The 20,324-nt window shown below is 41.5% G+C and overlaps 1 protein-coding gene and 1 long non-coding RNA gene across 2 annotated transcripts in view; both read left to right on the top strand.

Moving 5' to 3' along the window:
- Nucleotides 1-20,324, top strand: part of LOC125384942 — a 138,818-nt gene that overhangs the window by 3,957 nt on the left and 114,537 nt on the right. The window lies entirely within an intron of this gene.
- On the top strand, nt 2,118-3,773 carry LOC100642443 (leucine-rich repeat-containing protein 70). The gene is made up of 2 exons (XM_003394790.4): nt 2,118-2,277; nt 2,898-3,773. Exons 1-2 carry the CDS (start codon nt 2,155-2,157, stop codon nt 3,600-3,602), a joined length of 828 nt encoding a protein of 275 aa, XP_003394838.1. The 5' UTR covers nt 2,118-2,154; the 3' UTR covers nt 3,603-3,773.

The following is a 20,324-nucleotide window of genomic DNA, read 5'->3' as shown; positions in this document are numbered from 1 at the left end:
TTCTGCAACGCGATTGACCAACGCCAAGATCATCGCGTAGTATTAAATTGATAAGAGGTAAACGATCAATTGAAATATGATTTTGAATATCACGTACAGCAGACTTTATAAGACAGAATAGCAGACTTTATAAGATAGTGATTTTTCTTCGGAAATCGTAAGAGATATCGAAGTGGGTAGCAAAATCGAGCGGATTGAACAACAAATTATGTTGTTTCCTTCGTTATCGGCAATTCCTTTTACTCCTTTTATTTCAAAGTTGAAGAAAAATTCAGTCTTTTTCGAAAAATTATTCCCACACTTTTAGCTTCGACCAATTATTTTGAAATAGACTACGAAATACATAGGAAAAGTTTCATTTAAATGAAATTATCAAATTCCATAGTCGTAAAATAGATCTCTGTTGCTAAAAATAAACTAATCATAAATCATAACGATCTTTTAACAATTTAAGGACATAAATGTCGATACATTCATTCACGACCAACCGAATACCAGAATCGTAAAACACCTGCTATCTACTGACAATCTGAAATAACGAAAGCAAAAGCCAGCTTTCGAAACAACTGTTTTATCATTCGAACAAATTTTCCACACGCTAAATCTACGTTGTATTTTGCTTTTCCATGGGAAACTTCGATGCGCGATAACTTATGGTTAACGCACTCTTTCGCCATTTCCGATCGCTTTGCAGCCTCTAGTTATCACGACGCACATGCCAGATACATCGTGGCTTTATCGAACGAGCCTGTTATCGTCGTATTCCATCGTTTCATAAGAGTATGCAAACACTTTGTTGGGCGGCACGGGAGTGACAAACGCAGCCATATCGAAGGCATCGTCAGCTGGCTTTATTCGGGTGATTACAGCAGAATCGACGAGTAACGCGTTTTATTATTATGTGCCCCGTACCACGTTCGTCGGAGCTTAATGTCTGTAAAACACGTAGGCGCTATCACGAACGAACATCATTCGATATATCATAGCGCGATGGGAATTCGAACGATGTCTGACACGAGATTATCCCGCCGAATTTTTCGCCAATTATAACTTGCAATTTCCGAGCACGCCTTGCTCCAGTCACGTTCTTTTCATCGTACAGTCTACTAAGACGCGTTCTTCTCGCTTTTCTAATTCTTTTTATAGCTCTTCGGTTTAACAAACGCAGTTAGCCGCGTGTATTCGTTTTAGCAGCAAATATTTTCTACGCGAGTCGTAGAAGGAGACTCGCGAGGTAAGATTTTGGAAAATAGTAGAGTAATTACTTTATATATTTTCAAATTTAATCTTAAATTTTGCATAGAACAATGAAACTTGTATATTCGAGACATTATCAGTTTTTATCATAGTGACGAAAAAAGAGATAACATTGTGTAGCAAGAGAACGATTCGAATAATCCTATGGTAGGATTGCGTGAACGAGGAGGTTATTTGAATCATGTTGGATTTCTACTCATGCGTTGTTACTCGTAAATTAATATGAAACGATACGAAGGAAACTATATTTAGATGAAAGAAAAGAGCTAGCAAGTGAAACGCGTGTCATTAAGAATATCGTAACAGGTGTTAAAAATGTTTCCACATGGACCGAACGTGGAAGCGGGGCAGACTGAAAGGCGTCAAATAGCAGGCATCGCGATCGATATTGCGTCGAGCGCAACGTGGCAAAACCGGTTCCGTCTGTTACAAGACATTTAACATCGGTGACACGAGGCCGGCTAAAGAGGGACGGCACGAAGAATCCTAATTATTCAATCAAGGGCTCGTTACGTTCTTACGCGTCCGTCGAGCGTGAAACATCCCAAGAAGTCGCGTGCGTCCCAATAACAATCAACGCGTCGCGTCGTCCGCCAATAAACCGGTCGTTTGTCGAAGAAAAAAAATGGCAAGGATTCCTTACACGGCAAAGGGAAAACGAAATCTTTCCGACTGTTCGTCGCCACTTCTATCGTTTTGCGTTTGACTGTTCAGCATGCGTCGCACGATGCATCAGCGTGTGTAGCCGGGTCTCTGTATTTCCTCGTATTTCCCCGCTTTATATTTTCCTTGACGACGACCGTGACATTAACGTCCTTGTGGCAACCGATTCGAATCGGTATAAAAGGCGAATGTCGACGCGTGCACGGATAGTCGTTTGCTGAAATTTCGCGGAACATGAGAGGCTCGCTCGGAACGATAATCTTAGCGACATGTTTGGCGGCCTGCACGGCGATCTGTCGTCCTGGATTGGATGGACGGGAAGATTGGTACCAGTGCGAGGGATTAAGCGATTTAAACGTGAGAAATTGCTGCTTTTGTTGACTATCTTGTTAGAGGAATAGCCGGTCGCGCGTTTCTATCGCCACGATTTCCAATTTCTTTGTTCTCTTCGTTTGGTATTTTGGCAATAATTGGAATCAGGATCTTTTCGCTTAATCCATTTAATCTAATCCGTACTTGTCTTTCTTTTGTTACGATTTCGATTGTTACGGATTTTTATGCATTTTGAAGGCGCAAATATATACGGAATACACGTTACATGCAAAAATAATATAAAATGTCCATTGTATAGTCTTTACCTAAATTCTATTTCTCTAATTATCTTTATAAAAGTATGAGACTATAGAGCAACATAAATTATTAGGTCGTTTTGTATATTCGTTCTTTTATTATCCATGTTTTATGAGATATCGTTGTTTGCCTGTAAAATACACGTTATTCTCTTGATATCTAACCTTTGCTACGTAAAAATTTCAAAAAGATCGACGAAGAATAATAATCGAAAGCGCTGTGTGCTTTATGAAACGAAGTAACAACTAACTAAACGAGCAACGACTATCTTCGGAACGATCTATATAAACGAAACTTGAAACTTATAAAATACGATCAAAAACTAAGATAGAAAATATCGAATACAGCAATTACAGATACCAGCCGGAGCAGCCGGGATCAATATCATCAATTCGAACATCAGCAAAATTAAGACTGGCGCATTTTCCAAATATTCTGACTCGCTCGTTGAATTAAACATAACGGGATGTGGCGTGGAGGATATCGAGCCAGATGCTTTCAGAGGTCTTAAGAAATTGCAAGTGTTGGGCCTGGTCAACAATAAGATCCGGAAGATCGATGCCTCCTGGATCAGAGGATTATCGAGTTTGAAAGCGTTAATCCTGTGGCGTAATCGGATCGTCGATATAGATCCGGAAATTTACGATCTGCTCACGGAACTGCAAGTTTGGGACATCGCTCACAACGAGCTGAACGCATGCCTGTCTCCGGACATGTTGAGGAAGCTGAAGAAACTACGTAAAATTTTAATCGCCGGCAATCCCTGGTCTTATAGGTGTCGTTCCTCGATGACCTGGTATTTGGGCAGCAATCATATCCGTTTCGTCAGGGATTGGAGTATCAGCGACCTGTTAATCGAGGAATGTTTGGCTCACGAACCTGGTGCGGAACAGGACGACGTCATTTTGAATAAATGCGTCGATAGGAGAGTTGGATCGTCCGATACGTTGCCGTACATCGTGGCTGGATTGAACGAACAAGTTCGTGAACTTACTCAGAAGATTTCTAACTTGGAAGCTGACGTAGCAACGCTGAAGAAATCGAAAATGTAATCGTACCTTTGATTTCTCTTTTCACGGTTTAACCGTTTTCGCGGTATAAATGCGAGTTTGGAATATGGTTATAAAGTAGAATTACCTACGTTTATCTGAACTTTGATCGTTGGAACGAAAGTTTGGATCATTGTAAGAGTATTTAATGATTAAATGCACTTTTGCCGAACAGATTGAATCTACTTATCTTTAGATTCCTATTATTTGAACGGAAATTATAGAGATAGAATCGATGAACTCCTAGGTATTATACGAATAGTTTATACTCCACTGTTTCAGACAGAGGCTTACTGGTATTGTGTTGGATTATATCGATGAATAATGAAATCTAAAAACACCGAGAAATATATTCTGAGAAATAATTAGTTAGATAATGATAAGCGGAAAAGCAACGACAGTTAAGTACATTTCCTGTGCAATAGCATTATATAATAGCGTTAGACTACTTAGGGTAAAATAAGAATCCCAACGCTGAAAACATTTTTACGTACTATTCCGCTTTAATCATTCGCGAAATATCTTTTCATATAACATACAAGGAAGAAAAAAAAAACATTATCGATATCGATATAGCAATACACCATGTATCTCCGTCCAAAGTTGGACGGTTTTTTTCATATTAGTGCATCCTTCGATACAGAAGATTCCGGGATACACATCACCGATCCATTAATAACACGATCGCATCGAGCGAATTGATCGCGATGAACACTGCTTGCGGTGCAGTCTTTCCTCTGTACTACATTTCTGTATCACTGGAATCCTCCATTTTCCGGGTAAAAAATACTCGTTGAAACGAGCGTTATTTCCCAGGTTCTGGGAAGCGAAGTGGCAGTGGTCGTGCGTATCGGTCTGCAGAACCGTTAATATCTAAACACCTAAATCACAATGGCACGTCATACGTGCGAACCGCGTTAAATCACGATGCGTCTAGTAGCTGATCCACGGATCTCTGGCCGATTCTCTCCGTGGTGGGACAAGAACATTCCGACTCCGGTTAACCGCCATTCATCACGCGGCGGCGGCGGCAGCGGTGGCGCGGTTTAAAAAATGCGTATCGTACACGCGGACGGATCACGCTCGCGCACGCTCGTGAGATCTTTGACGCGGTTTCCGCGGTCATTAATAATGCCGCTCGAGACGGCGAGCCGCGCGAAAAAATAGCGGACCCTTGGGGGTGGGAGGAGGGCGACTAGAACACAGAGGATATATCAGGCCAGCTGCGAAACCGGCAGCGGCAGACAGTTCCGACGCGATGTGTGTGGAACTGTCCGTTGCAAACGGTGCTTAACCGTTTACCCTGGCCTCTGCACACTGCCGCCACCGCCGCCGCCACCGCCGACGCGACGTGCGCCCGCCGATAAGTAAACCCCATATCGGCTTCGCCTTCGCTAACGAGACCCACGTCGCGAATCTCACGGGGAATCTACCGGTACGGATCTTGTTTTCTCTCGGCCAGTTTCTTAATCAAATGCTATGATTCATAGGTAGGTTGTTTTTGGGGGGTCGAGATCGGGCTCGTTTGTGACGCTTAGTCTGGTTTAGTGGTTCCTACTTTTTTCAGTCGCGATCCCATTTTTCTACCTTTTCCTAGCAATCAAATTATCCGCGTCTCCTTTTCCATATAAAATATCGCTAATGAGATATGGCAATTTTTATCGAATATACCAACAGAGTCGTGTTAGAATAAATAAATAAACTTCGATTAAAAATAATCGTTCCGATACTTTGAGCGGAGGAACCGAGCTCGTAGAGTTTGATGAGTTAAATCGCACAAGTCATCCTTACGATACAAAGAAACTTCAAATTCGCGCTGTTATAAAGTTACCAGGATCTTCTTCGACGTTTAAATAGCAGATACCATCTCCGAAACGCATCTTCGAAAACTCTACGTTCGCCGATAAATATTTCCCTCCATCTTAAGGAAAAAATCCATCAAGAAATATCCCGATGGAATTTCTTAAAGATTCTCTGGTTGGCGATCGAAATCGGAACATGGTTCGTAATCCGGGGTCGTTCCACGTCCGTTCTTTCCATTTGTATTTAATCAGACGGTGCTCGCGCATCGCGAATCCTTCGCGAACGCTATTGTAGCGGCGGAGGGAAGCTTACGAGGCGAGTACGGTAGGCGCACGGTAGGCAAAGACTTTAGAAGAGGATATTGTTCCACCTCCTGCACGGAGAGAAACTGCTCGCAGCCTGTGATTTATAGAGAGGATCTCGTGCGCCTCGTGCTGCACCGGCATCGTCCAGATCCTCCTCTTCGTCGTTGTCTTCGTCGTCTTTGGTCGCCGGAGTCGTGGTGCAGCGAACCATTCTCCGTATGCAGAGTGCTCCAGTTCCCACGCAACCGAGGCTATGCACTCTCTAAGCGGGTTCTCCATGGTGGAAGTCATACGGAGTATGCTCTGTCTGTATGGACCGCTTTTATGCGCTCCTGTTACGCACCCATTCTGCTACAACCGTGTGCAACCTACTCGGGCATTAACATCCTCAAACGCCTTTTGCGGACCAGGAAACGCAGCTCGTTATTGTATCGCTCTTCAATGATGATTCTTAACACGTTGTTGATTCGCTACGTATTTTGTCCGAAACGTAACACGTGTTGCCCATTATCTTCGCGGTAGAACGAAAACGTGATTAAATGTAAATTTTCAAGAACTTTATTTCTATATACTTTAATCCACAGATGCTATCTCTGAACGTAATAGAAATCAGTGTGAAATCGTTGGAAATCAATTCGAGAAATTCTCCGTATCTTTTGTATCTTTAGTTGAGAAAAGGATTTGATATAAAGTGGCTAGAAAACGACGCAGCGTGCAAAGGATTAAGCTTAGCACGTATACATGTCGATGTACATGCCTTTGTAGCCCTTCTCACGAATACTACAACATTATAATATTAGACCTTCTTTTTATAACATCCTACGTATTTTTCGATATCATTTAGACAAAATCTTGGAAACGATGTTTCTCATAAAAAATATTCACAACGAGCCATTGAAGAAATCTTGGCAGAAATAGAGTGGCAATTAAGGTTCTACAAATTGCTTCGAGCAAATACGCTTGTCAATTTAAATAGCCTTTCTTCGTCTTCGTTCTTTTTCATTCTTCTTTTTATCTACCCCAACTTTTATTCCATCTTCCCTATTTTTTTTTTTTTTTACGAATGCCGGTATCATCGTCATTGCACGAGATCGTTATTTACTTTACATTGTGCACGATTTGTGGTAAATCATGTTTAATAAGCTATAAGTTACGCTTTTGCCGGCTTATATTTATGATATGTTGATCCTTATCCGAATGATGTACATTAACGATCGAACCGAGAAATCTGTGTATACGGGATCGGTGTGTCGGTACTTATCTATCGTAGAGTGTCTAGACGGTACGCGCGGTAGGCAGGTAACCGCTTATCTGACAGAAACGATATCGAATGCAAATATCTTATGGTAGACGTGTTCGCGAGTACGAACAACTAATACTGAAACAACATGATTTATTTAGCTACTTTTTCATACACGATTTTGCTAGGTGGTATATGGTAGATCGATGATCGTAACGCGAATACTTTAATTTCGAGTGTTAACAAACGCAAGATCTTTAGGCGTGCGAGATAATAAAAGAACCAAAGCTAAAGTTTAAGCTTGCTACTTGTTCAAGCTGGCAATGTTGCTTCCAAAACTATATTTTCCCAATACAACCTTCCGTGTTTCTTAAAGTATGGAAAAATCATTTCAAATATATATCTTTCTATTTGTAGTGTCGTTTATTTGTAGTATACTTATTAGTTTAAGCGTATAAATGAGATTATTTCTCTATTTGTTAAAAATTCGAAATTATTTTTTGTATAGAAACTATTTGATTTAGTATAAAAGATTTAACAAAGATTATAGAGATTTCCATGTCGAAGTACATTTTTTAATTAAGCTATATATGTGTATAGCTATATGATATAAACCATATACAATATATATATATATTTATTATCGGCAATTTATATTTTAAAATGGCTTTCAATAACAAAGTGTATATCTCGTGTAACACTCGAGGAGTATTTTATCGGCTATTTTTATGTATCGATGGCAAATGTCAAGTTCGAATAACCTGTTATAAATAACGTAGAAACAGTGGAATGATAATGTACGACGTAATACGTCAATTATCAAAATCTGGATTAATAAACACACAGGATAAACAGTAAAAATATATAACTTGGGGAAAAACAGTTCTATATGTTTTGCGCATACGTATTACGTTATCGTTCTTTTACGTATCTTTTATTATTGAACACGCGGATTTGCAACTTCTTTAAAGATTTAGTTTCGAAACCGTTCAACGTTTTATATCACATTTTTGCACATCAAGTAGTTGTTCTTTGACACGGTCTTATAGCGTTATCAGCTGATATAGAACAAATTTTTGTTTTGCGTAACCCCCAAGAAACTCTACCAATATTCATAAAGATATTTAATAAGTCGTACGCTTTGTAAAAGTATATAACTCCGTTAAAAAAATACATTGATATTGAAGCGCCTATAAAAACAATTTAAGCAAAATACTATAAATATTCTATTGATCTTTCTCGGTAGAATCGAACAGCTTGCACATGATAAATTTCTTCGTCTTTTACATAGACGTACACGCTTAAACCTGGAAACCGTAAAATTCTCATGACGAACAAATTGTATCGCCTACTTCGGTTCACTCAAACAGGACCCTACCGTAATTTACAGCGTCTCCATACTTTTAAATTTTATCTTCGCACGAACAATTCTCAATTAATAAGGAACGATCAACGACAAGAGCGAACCAGCCGTACAAAGAAACGTTCGAACAGGGAGCAACAGTGTCCGGTAACCAGTGCGGCAAAGTTCCGCGGATGTCTTGCGAGCTTGAAAATTGTAAAGCGCGAAAGAGAGGGGGCGGCGTTGGATATAGAGGTGGTCGCGGTATCAGCGCGGAATCGTGGCGCGTCCTTTTCCTCGGGCGGCGTTCACCAGGCGAGTTCTTTATTCCCGGCCATTCAGGCCTTTCAGTCGTCGGTTCACAATGCACGGACGAAAATGTCAAATCAACGTACGTGGGGGAGAAAAAAAAAGAAAAATTGTGGAATCAAGAGAACAGAACGGCAGCCGTCATCGATACCCGTCCGCTCACCTGGCTGCCCGGGTGTAGCCCGTATATTCCTTTTGTTCGATGTATAAAAAAAAGACGTGGAGAAAAAAGGAACAAAAAAGGTAAAAATAAAAAAAGAGTCTATGCCTAAGATGAAAAGCACGAAGTGAGCCTCGCGGCCGGCTGGAGGCCCGCCAAATAATATACTGGCACCCTGTCCACCCCCGCTTTTCGCCATCCGGTCTTTCCTGACAAGGCAACAGTCGCGTTACTATCAGCTATAGCCCGGACCAGCCGCTGCTCGGGGTACTTTTATATTTATTACGAAGGCACGAGCGGAGATTACGAGCACTAAGGGGGTTGAAAAGGGGGTGGGACGAGAGAGAACGGACGAGGTCTGTGGCAGGGCAGAGTATGTAGAGAAGGCAGCCAGAACATTCGGATGATCCAACCCATATTTCGCCTTTTGTCATCGCGTATAGGACACGCTGTCGCTACCTCCTTCCTCGTACGGCGCACGAGAATACCGGAAATAGTTGAAAGCTGCGGACTCGAATCTCATGGATACATTCAGCGGTGACGTCGTCTCGCGCTTTTCTTCGTAGCCATTCCACCACTTACCTCGATGGAGGGCCGTCCGCGCCGCGTCGTTTCACTGCGGGCTATCCGCTATGCTTGCTTCTCTCTCTCTCTCTCTCTCTCTCTTAATTGACCGTCCCTGCCGGGGATTGTTTGGCTCGCGGCTGGTGGATACCGTTGCACGGAAATTGGCGGGAATGTTAGGATGACGGAGGACAGGGAGCTTGTATAATTGAGCGAGTTGAAACGATGCACGATGTAAGTAGCGAAAGCGAAGATTTCGAACGGAAATGAGATGAGATACTATCGTTTATCAGCCTTAGAGTTTTGGAGCGAGCGTAAACGATAAAATATGTATCGGAGTAGTTAAATTTGTGGATTTGCGAACATTGTACTTTCTTCTTTTTCAATTACAACAGAATTTCTATTTAGAATTACCGCTTTATGCCGCGATAAGGGGCTAAAATAAATCATTCTAGCTGCTAGAACTTTTCTGTTGTACACCGCATGGAACTTACGTCACTCCTAGCGGAAAGATTGTTGTTTACCTTTGCGATCCTTACATCGTTTCAATTCCCCGATCGTTAGTAGTTTTTTCATATTTCGGACAGTTTTGGGATTTTCGACAAAAACGCTGTTTTACGCACGAATTCGTATCAAATATTTCTTTCGAGTATCGTGTTTGTTTGATTATACGAAATAGATCCATATTAAAGTAAAAATATTCGTCTTTGTCTTTTCATCGAAAAATCAGCGTTAAAAAAAAAAGAAACAAAACGAAAGAAAAAGACGATAAGTATTCGAAAACGCAGTGGCAGTGAGATTTGCATTTTGACGCGATCGGCGATCTCTGTTCGCGTTCGAACCCTGTCTTCGTCCGCTTTTTCGTTTCTTCTTCATTTTTTCCCTTCTCTTTCTTCCTCTTTTTTTCGTTCATTTCCGCGTAACCGAGTGTAAAAAAGAAAGTAGATCGGAGCGTGCACGAGCTGGCTCTTTTGCGTGTAGCCGAGTTAAACCGACGCGGTAGTGATTGATGATCTTTCGGCGTAACGATCGCCTCTATATCCGTGAACGTGGCGCTGAGTTAGGGTCTGCCAGCCGACAAAAGGAGCGAAAGAAAAGTGGAAGGCGAGAAAGAGAGACGTACCGACGACGTGGAAACGAACGAAGCTGCTCGTTATCCCTGATTTTACAAGAATTAAAGAGCTGATTACGCGGCTCCACCACACCCACGATTAAGATGGGTGCGGATTAAAATTGTGCTACCGGTGCTTCGCTACCGGATTCTCCTCGGATAAGATTTATTATGGCGAATCATACTATCCGGTCGAATCGAACGTTGGTTAGGGAGGCATGGAGTAGCTTTCGTTCGGTCTAACGGCGTCGAAAAATGATTAGCATGCTGCGAGTGTGGAAATGAAATAAAAAGTGAAATATGTATAGGAAAGGAAAACTTATATTGCCTTAGAAATTCTTTATCGTTAATGATGGTAATTAATACTGATATTACGTTTGTTTGCCTCTTGTTGTTGTTGTTGTTGTTGTGTTAGTTATGTTAGCTGCAATGGACGAATATATTATAAGTAAAAATATTCATAAATATTTTTTTATAATTGTACCATTTAAATATAATATTTAAGTACTTTGTATGATTAATTACGGTATAACGTATATGACTAGAAATGAAAATAATTGTAACTTTCGGCAGAGATACATATTCAATTTTGTTAAACGATTAGTTAATATTTCATAGCGAGTAGTTTAGTAAAATAAATTTGTGACGAAAAACAATTAGATACGGGTAGTATCGTAGCGCTTTTAAATGCTACCGTACGTAAAATGTAGATACTGTACTAATTTTTGCTAGAAACGTTGCATTTTAAAATAAATGTACACCTGTATCTGCAAACCTATACCACAGCGATTAAAATTAATCATACGAAACATTTTACTCCTTGGAGCTCAATTATAATGCATTAAAATTAATATCAGTAGCTCATGTTTATTCACCAAACGCACCATACGTTTTAGCAATTTTGCGCTCTTTCCTCTATTTCTCAGTTAATAGATTAAAACTACATTAAGCGCTTAAACTCGCTTTCCCGCAAAATATTTTTGTATATACAAAGTACCCGCTTTAAGCATCCGCGAAATCTCTTAAAAGTCGTTTCAACCTGTATTTAGCCATATACACACGCTGATACGCTGCTCGTAACACTTTGCTTAATTCGTATTAATAATACTCGAATATTGCTAAGAATATATAAATTAATGATAATTTCATGATCAAACATTCGTTACAACACTTTCTAAATAAAACAAATCTCTGCCTAATTTCCACGTCTTCGTATTCACGAAAATATGAATTTGCATAAGCATCGGCAGTCTAGGCATTCCACCAGGAACAGCGAAATGTTCACGATCTTTCGAGTAGCAGTGTATACTAACATGCTATAACAGCATACAGAGACATTTTGTTTTACCGAAATTACAAATTGCAAAAATTCAACAATATGCAACGATCGTAAATGAGCGCGTTTCTCGATCTTTCATTGTAGGCTGTCGCTGGATCTTTCAACCTGGTCTCCGACGTTCAGATTTCGTCTGGTTATTGGTCGTTGAGATGCAAAGGAAAAGCCTTTCGTTGGGGAGCGATTAAAGCTTGGAAAACTGAGCTATAAAGCGGTGGTACCGCGGGGCGTTGCGCGTTATCGAATGGGGTAGTAAATTTTCGAGCCACTTTCAGGAACTATTCAACCAGACGATCACCGTTCGCGCTATTAACTGGCCGGTAGTAATGAGAAACGTCTGGAGACAGTCTGGCAAGGTAAGAGAATGACGCGTTCGGGAAGGACACGGCCAGGTCGGCAGTAACTAAAGCCATTAATCGCCCGCCATATTGCCCACCTCGTCTAGTCATCCCTTCCTGAGTCTTCCGCCATCGGTTTCAGCACCTTGCGCCTTCGTACCGGGACCACCGACCCTCCCATCCTTTTCTGCCCCCTTCTGCCACCTTCTTTAACGTTCCTCTTTCCACATCGAATAGCACGGGCATGGGCCTCGAGCTCGTCAAGTCGCCAACTTGGAAATTGCTTTCCTCATTTATAACCGGGCCAGTGTCTGACCGTCGTTCGTGCTTCCCGTTTTCTGCGATCTCACCCTCGCTCTCATCCTCCGATTTCCTTCTTCGATCCTCGACCTCTTCTTCTCTCTTTCTCGCTGCTTACGTTCCAACGGGGCTCCTCTTCTCCTCGTCTTTCAACGTTGCTCCTGCAGGCTATCGACCCCGTGAATCTATATAGGCCTCACCTTCACCCCCCCCCCCCACTCCATCGTGAGTCGACCGATTTTTCGTGACGTATCTCTGCCTTAAATCCCCCTCGACGAAGCGAAGGTGGGATCGGCAAACGGTGAAATATTGCCGCGCTTTGATGCGCCGGAATTACGGCTAATATACTTTCCAATCACGCGGAAGTGTCCTTGTTATTTTTTTTTTCCTTTTCTTTTCTTTTCAGTCCGTGTTCAGCTGAAATTCCACCATCGTTTTTCTGGTTTAGTGTGTTGCCGTCGCTGGGATTTTCTTGGACTTTTTAGTTTTGAGCTTGTAGTTGCGGCCGATCTGTTAGATAGATTACCAGTGAAAAATGTAGGTCGCTTCTTCGCTTGTATCTGTGCCGATAGCTGGCATCTTTACACGATAATTTACTAATTGCAGGTACTCGTAGATAGACGTGTAAATTAAAATATAAAGAAATTAATTAGATTCGATTGTTTTAGCGAAGAGTAAAGGGATCAACGAGGCATAATTTTCATTTCTTTCTTATTTTGTTGAAATCAAAGTTTTGAAACGTCTTTTTTAATATCCGGAACCACCTTACATGGTAGTTTATTAACTAACAATATCGGGAAATTGACAAGTGACAAATTATAGTTTACGGATCTCACTTTTATAATGTCAAAATTGGATGTTCTGTAACTTGCAACGTTATAAGTGTCATTTGTTTTATTATCGAATTTGTTTATCGTTGAATTTAGCTACAAATTTTTAAGGGAGTTAAAGTTAAAAGTTATTTTCTAACATCGTAGAATTCTAAGTTGACTGTATTTTAAATTCTCGTTTAAGTACCGTTTAGCGTTTAGCTAGAATATAGCAAATCGAACGGAAATAGATGAAAATATCTTCGAAAAATATTTTCAAATACTATTTTCAAATCTAGTATAATCTGGTTTGAAGATTATTCCAATTACAACGTACACGAACGATTTACAATGGTTTTTACGGCATATCGCGTTAATTGGGATCTTCGTGTCTCATGTGAGCTTTCTCTCGCCTCTGTGTGTAAACCTGAGAAGAGGTCGGTGTAATTGAGTTCTTAAGGAAAGATCATATCGGGCCACTTGAAATCTTAATCTTGTTTACCAAGTTAACCTAAGTCCATTACGTAGACACGAGGTTTTAGATAATCACGGATGCACGCGAAACATGCTCGAAGAAAACTAATTTTTCCTTACGGGGAAACACAATACCAAATCTTTTGCAAGATCATCCCCTATGCCCGAATTGCCTGTAATCTACGTATACCACGCAATTCGTTACGCTCGCGTTCATCAAATACTTCTGCTATATCGCAATTTATCTGAAAGATATCCATATTACAAATATTATATTAGGTTGTTCGAAAAGTTTCTTTCGTTTCATGAGACGATAATAGATCAACGACAATTTCTCTTTTATATTATTTTTTTGAATAGGTATGACCTATTTCGTTATATTTCTATTACTATGTTCGTGCGTAATTCAATAAACTAACGTAAAACATAAAACATTGTGCGTCTATTATTTCCTTCTTAAACGAAAGAAACTTTTCGGACAACCTAATACATCGCTTAAGACATTTTACAATTTTACCAACACTGTGTGTGTACATCTGATACGTAGCTATATATAAAACATGCAAAGCTATCTATTTTTATTACGATAAAAATCTTTCAAGTATGAAAATCACTCAATTACTACTTCTCCGTAAGACGAAATTCTTTTAAAACGATACAAAACTTTTCGCGACAAGGATAAAAAGAGGAAAAGTCGCTTCGAATAATTCTTGTTTAACGTACATAATGAAATGGAAAGGAGAGGACAACTTCGACATGGTCAAATTCTGAAGCGTTTCTGCGCGGGGCACAGATTAGTTGAATTCGCAGAGAAGCTAATTATCCTAGCAGTGGTGCACGAGCTCGCGCTCGCGGGACTTAATTTAGATTTACATGGATTAACTCTCGACTTTTGACCCCCTTCCACTTAGTCCTTACTGGCATGAATTCCTTTTGCGAAGCCTGCTGCCGCTCGTTATTCGCTTTTTCAAGAATACGATAATTCCGTGGGATTAATACGCGGCAGCCGCCGGTGACATCGGTGTGACATCCATTTTGGGGATTCGTCCAACGGATACGGACAATTTTGTACGGTAGCAAGAATATGCATTAATGGCGACCGCGGCCTGGCTCGCCTTCATTCAGCTAAAACTACGACTATCGAAAATCTTTCTGTGCGTCGTGCGCCAAAACCATGAAAAGTTACCAGGATCTATGTACTTACATATGTACGTGTATGCATCAAAGTGATATAAAAATATATCAGACGTATGGATTTCAGTGGAGTATACACGTGTGAATAAGTTCTTAGCGCGAATATTGCAAATGTTGGGTTACGCAAGCTTTTGCTCCGTTAAATATAAAATAATATTATAAATGTGTATAATAATGATACGAAGATTAGAGTAGAGAATAAACAAGTGACACTTCCTAGCGGTTTTAGGTTCATTACGTTACCGAACATCCTCGCGTTATTAGAGTCGTCTTTATATTTGCTTTTGCAGATGACGTGTCTTTTTATCCTCTTCAAAATTGTCTCCTTAAAAATTCCAGAAATTACCAACGATCTACATCGTTGGAACTTTCTCAAGATCGACGTCGAAGTGAAATATATCAATTTCTAAAAGTCGTTAAAAATCTAAATCGCAATTCAATCGCAGTCTGAATCACGGAGACAACCACGGCAAAACACCCCACCGATTCGGATCCTAATTCTAAATTTCGAAACACCGAAAAATCGCTAATGATCTACATCGCTAGAACTGTCGGAAGATCTAACAGCCTACGATCTACTGAATTCGAAAAGTCGTTAACGATCTGGATCGCGAGAACAGCGAGCGAAACGAGGTCGTGGCGGCGCGAAAAGCGGACGCGGGGGACGGCCAGTTGCTCAGAGGCAAGAAAAAGGAAGCGGCAAAGTTATCCTGCGTGAACACGACGTTGCATCGCGCCACGTGTTACGTCCACGCCGTGTGCGAGCGACTGAGACAGCCAACACGATCCAAGTATACACATACGTGGCGAATAGAGGAACAGAGGAGGCGGTGGAAGATCGAGGAGCGGGCAATTATGCGCGCACCGAGTATTCGCAATTACGCGGATGTTGCACCGCACAGAAATCGGTGATTTGAGCTTGCTCGCTCGATTAAGCGTACCAGCGAGGAAGGAGAGGCGAACATGCGAGCCAGACCGGGAAGATAGATGGGGAAAGCCTCGTTTTAATTGCAGACTGAACAGATTGAAGCAAAAGAAGATACCGGAAGCGGGTACATTACCCGCTCTGTCGTGTAACGCTTGTTCCTAGAGTTCACCGCGGTTCACCGCGATTTTTCATTTCCCTTTAGACTTCGCCAAGTGATATTCCGATTGTAATTGTTCAGCTTTTGTTTCCTCTCGTTGGAGATCTGGATCATTTTGTTTGACGTTTCAAGGCTTGTTATTGGATAGGAATAGATAGTCTGTTTTTAGGTTAGTGGTCTTTCAAATTGAAGTTTGATCACGACTTGTTTCTTTGGAACGTTGTATAGTTAGCGGGATACCTTTGAACGGTGGCACAGTTTGATATTTGAAGCTTTTCCGTGATACTTGGTACGTTTATTAGAACAGAGATAATAATAGAAACGTCGCGCGAATAAAACTTCTAAATTCTGGCTATTCGTTAAGGTTAATTATTTTTACGCGAGCATTTCACCGAGTTCGTATTAAGTTTGCAAAATTCTACAAGGTTTTGTTTCGTACAGGCGATTAAAAATCGATAAAAAAGATTGCTATTGTTTAACTTTCTTTTATTCAAGCTGATAATTCTTTTCTCGGGATACGTGGATTACGTGCGATAAGCCAATATTTAATAACGATATAATGATATTAAGAGATAAAAGAAAGACAAGCTATAGAATTTTTAAATTAGGCAAGAAATATATGGAGAATATTGGAAAGGCAAAATTGATTTTCTTGCATTACGTATCTTGCCTTACGCTTACAAATTATTTTCCCTGGCGAGAAACTCTGGCGATAAGCGATAGAGAAGAACGATCAAGGGAAAAAAGGAGGATGAAGTAATAGAATTGCGCTTTAGCGATGATTAAAGGAAACAGGAGAAGAAAAGCGAGAAAATCAAGAAGCTCGCCATTTAACCTCTTTGGGAATAGCCGATTCGAGACTTGATGGGTTGATTAAGCGTACGGTGAGGCCGATGAAAAGGATGGATGAAACACTGTGAAGTATGATGATGGATTTGCTGAACTTATTAGAATAATTACGAGAAACCAGAATGGGAAGAAAAAGAGGACCGATTATCCCGAAATCAGTTCGATTCCTTCCAGCTCAAATGTCCATATAATGTACTATAACTGATTTAAAAAAAGGACAAAAGCAAGGACAAAAAAGAAGAAAGAAAAGAATTGGAAGGGAACGGAAGATCAAAATGGAAAAGAAGAGAAAAAAAGGGTAATAGGAAAGAACGAGAAATGGAAAGAATTAAAAGAAAATGTGGAAAATACTGCTAGCAAAGGAGGAAGAAAGGGAAAGCGGAGAGACGGGACAAGGAAAGAAAAAGAAAATAAAAGAAGCGATTTTACAATTCGACCAAATTTAACCACAATTTAACCAAAATACGTCGAGGGAAGAGCAACGAAATGATCAGTCCATCTTCTTCCGTCTGACGTTCGAACGTTCGAAGTTCAGCGAGGATAAGGACGCGAGGTTGTTCGATGATCGCACCGAAGAATGCGCCAAAGAAGCAGCGCCGAAGAGGAGCAACGGGACCGCAAACTGCCAAAGAACGCGATATCTAACGGGGCAAGAAAAACATCGGCGTGTTAGAGAGGGGATGAGGAGAAAGATCAGGAGACGGGATAAAGAGAAGATGCAAGTATTCGAGGCGAGAACGGTATTACGCACTCTCTCTCGCGATAGAGACTGATCGACAATTCGATCGTTGGACGTACGATCCTTACGGTTAAGCGTTAGAAAAAGCAACGAAAGCAAAGGGAACGCCGCGGAGGAACGAAACGAGGGAAAAGATAGATGCGGCGGGATGCGTGAGTCGGAGGATGCACGGAGATCAACGTCGCGGACAGAAGTAGAAGAGGAACGAGGGGAAGCGTGATCGAAGCTAGATGAGAAGGAAAGTCGAGAGGTAGAAGAAGATGGAAGAGAGAGAGAGAGAGAGAGAGAGACAGACAGACAGAGACAGAGATTGCGTTGGCTGGTATCCACGAAGGATGTACGTAGAGATATTGCAACGGGCGCCTGGAAGGCATAGATTGCCGCTTACGGAGAAAGGGAGAAGGAAGGAAAGGGACGAAAAGGAGACCGACGGAGAGAAGAAGGTGGACGGAGGAGGAAGACAGAGATTCCAACTCGATAGTACATGCCACGCCGAGGATCTCTTCTCCACGGTGTACTACGTTCCCCTGGAATGAACCAGATTATTGGCTGAACCCTGACCGTAGAATTACGTATTCGGTAAAAAATTCCCCTTCTGCTCGTGAGGAAGAGCCGAGAGAGCTTTTTTACGGACGATGCGTGCGGCGTGCACGCTGGCGTTCTCCTCTTTTCCTCTACTCTCGCTCCTATATATTCCCATCTCTCTTTTCTTCTTCCTCTTCTTCTTCTCGATCGTCGATGTATTCGTATATGGGTGTGCTCCGTGAAGATCCTGGCGAGGATGTATGTACGCGATGCGCTCGTACACAGTACGTTCACTGTTTGCGCGCGTGCATGTGTCTGAGCGTCCTGAGTTAAGGTGAAACCCGTACTCGGGGTTGCTGAGGTAGGGAGGATCCGGGTCACAGATCAGCGGTCCCGCGTGAGCCGAAGAACCCGCGGCGAAGAGGCCCTGGGTCCCATCGAGAGCGCGTATCGCGAGCAAAACGGGGTACCTGCTTGCTTGCCTGCCTGACTGCCTGCTTGCCTCGCTTGGATTTACTCTGATCCTTTCTCTCCCCCTCTCTCTCTCTCTCTCTCTCTCTCTCTTCCTTTTCATCTCTTCTTCTTTCTCTCTTCGCAGTCTCGCGATATTCTCCTCTGGACTATCTGCTGCTTTTCCTTCTTCCTCTTCTTTCTCTTTTTTTCGGTTCTCTTGATCTTAGAACGCGTTTTTTCTTCCTTCTTCTCTGTAGCGAGCTTGTATCAAAGGCTTTTCCCTTGTTACATTGTCAGGCTGTGAAACTTTTTGCCTTAGCGTAAAGATTTGTTACGTATACGCGTGATAGTGGGCACGCTGATTCTTATCTTGTTTCAACGTGTTCATTTTTGCGGATTTAAAAGATTTTTACAATACGCGTATAAGGGCTTGTTTCTTCCTCTTGCATTAGATATTTTAGCATCCGAATTTTTATCAGTTTCGCACCACAATGGTCGATAGTACCTAGCGTCGAAGATTAATAGCTGCATTTCTTCGAGCATTGTTAGCTAGAGTTTATCACGATTCATCATAGTGACGAGCTTCGTTATCTAACATGTGTAGAATCTAATACAAAACATCCGAGTAAGTCCTGTTCGAAGATTTAGTTTTTGGAAAAACAAGATCGCAAGAACGCTTTTTACCTACGTGCCCTAAGTAAATAAAATTTATCGTTCCTATCAACTAAAATAATTTGTCCAGCATATCAAAAACAATTAATTAACGCTATCGTAAGCAAATATATAGAACAATAACCTTCCAAACCCGATAGTATCCGAATAATAATAGGAACCGTTAAACATCGTTTACTATTTCAACTGCCCAATCATGAAAAACGACTGTCCGTCCCATTATCCATCTCAATTCACAACATATCATCGTCTCTCCGAATTCGTTTCTTCCTTTCACCTATAATACCTCCCAACAACTGACTACTTGATTCTCGGTACTGGGTGCTCAGTACCGGGTATCCAGACTTACCACCACGTTTACAACGAACGCCACCCTGAGGCCACCGTGTTAGTTCCTCCTCGTTCCTGTCCGCTGTCTCCTTCTCTGTCCGTTACTCGCTCTGGTCGATACGTTCTTCTTTTTCTCGCGGTCGATTTCTCGGGACGAGCACTGGACCGAGACACGTCCAGCGAACTCACGCACTCCGATCCTTCTCTTCGCGTCCCTTTCCTCGTCTTCCTCGTCGTGTAGGCGCTATCGTAGCCTCGTTACGAGAATCCTCCCCTTTGAACTCTCGTGCTCGTGGCCCCCCTGGCTCGGCCCCTGACTCCGTGAACGGGCCACGATTCTTCGCCCGGGTGTCGTGTAACGCTGATCCGTCAATTTCTTCAGGCTAATACCACCTCTTCCACTCACGTGGCAGCTTAATGGCGCTAATTTTCCTGGTGACTAAATTGGCGCGATTATACGCGGCAACGAAGGGCTGCGTGGTTTCCGGAGACGGTCGTTCCGCTGTTTGTTATGTTCTCCAGTCGGATTTTTACAATGGCGAAAGTGAAATGACGAGAAATATGGAGAAATCAATGTCTTCGATTGATCGAGCTGCCCGAAATGTATTTGAAATCCTAATTAAGTTGGGTTTGAAATTCGAAATAATTATAGAGCAACTTGTGCTATAAACGTTTTATCAATTTTTCAGCAGCTTTGGATTAGATTAATTGCGAGTAACGATAATGGTAAAATTAAAATGATTCGATTTACGTATTAAAATGGTTCGAATTCCTGGAAAATCTATTC

Source organism: Bombus terrestris, chromosome 4 (assembly GCF_910591885.1).
Source record: "Bombus terrestris chromosome 4, iyBomTerr1.2, whole genome shotgun sequence".
Lineage (NCBI taxonomy): Eukaryota > Metazoa > Arthropoda > Insecta > Hymenoptera > Apidae > Bombus > Bombus terrestris.
The sequence above is the reverse complement of the archived record's forward strand: the minus strand, read 5'-3'. Positions and strand labels throughout refer to the sequence as shown.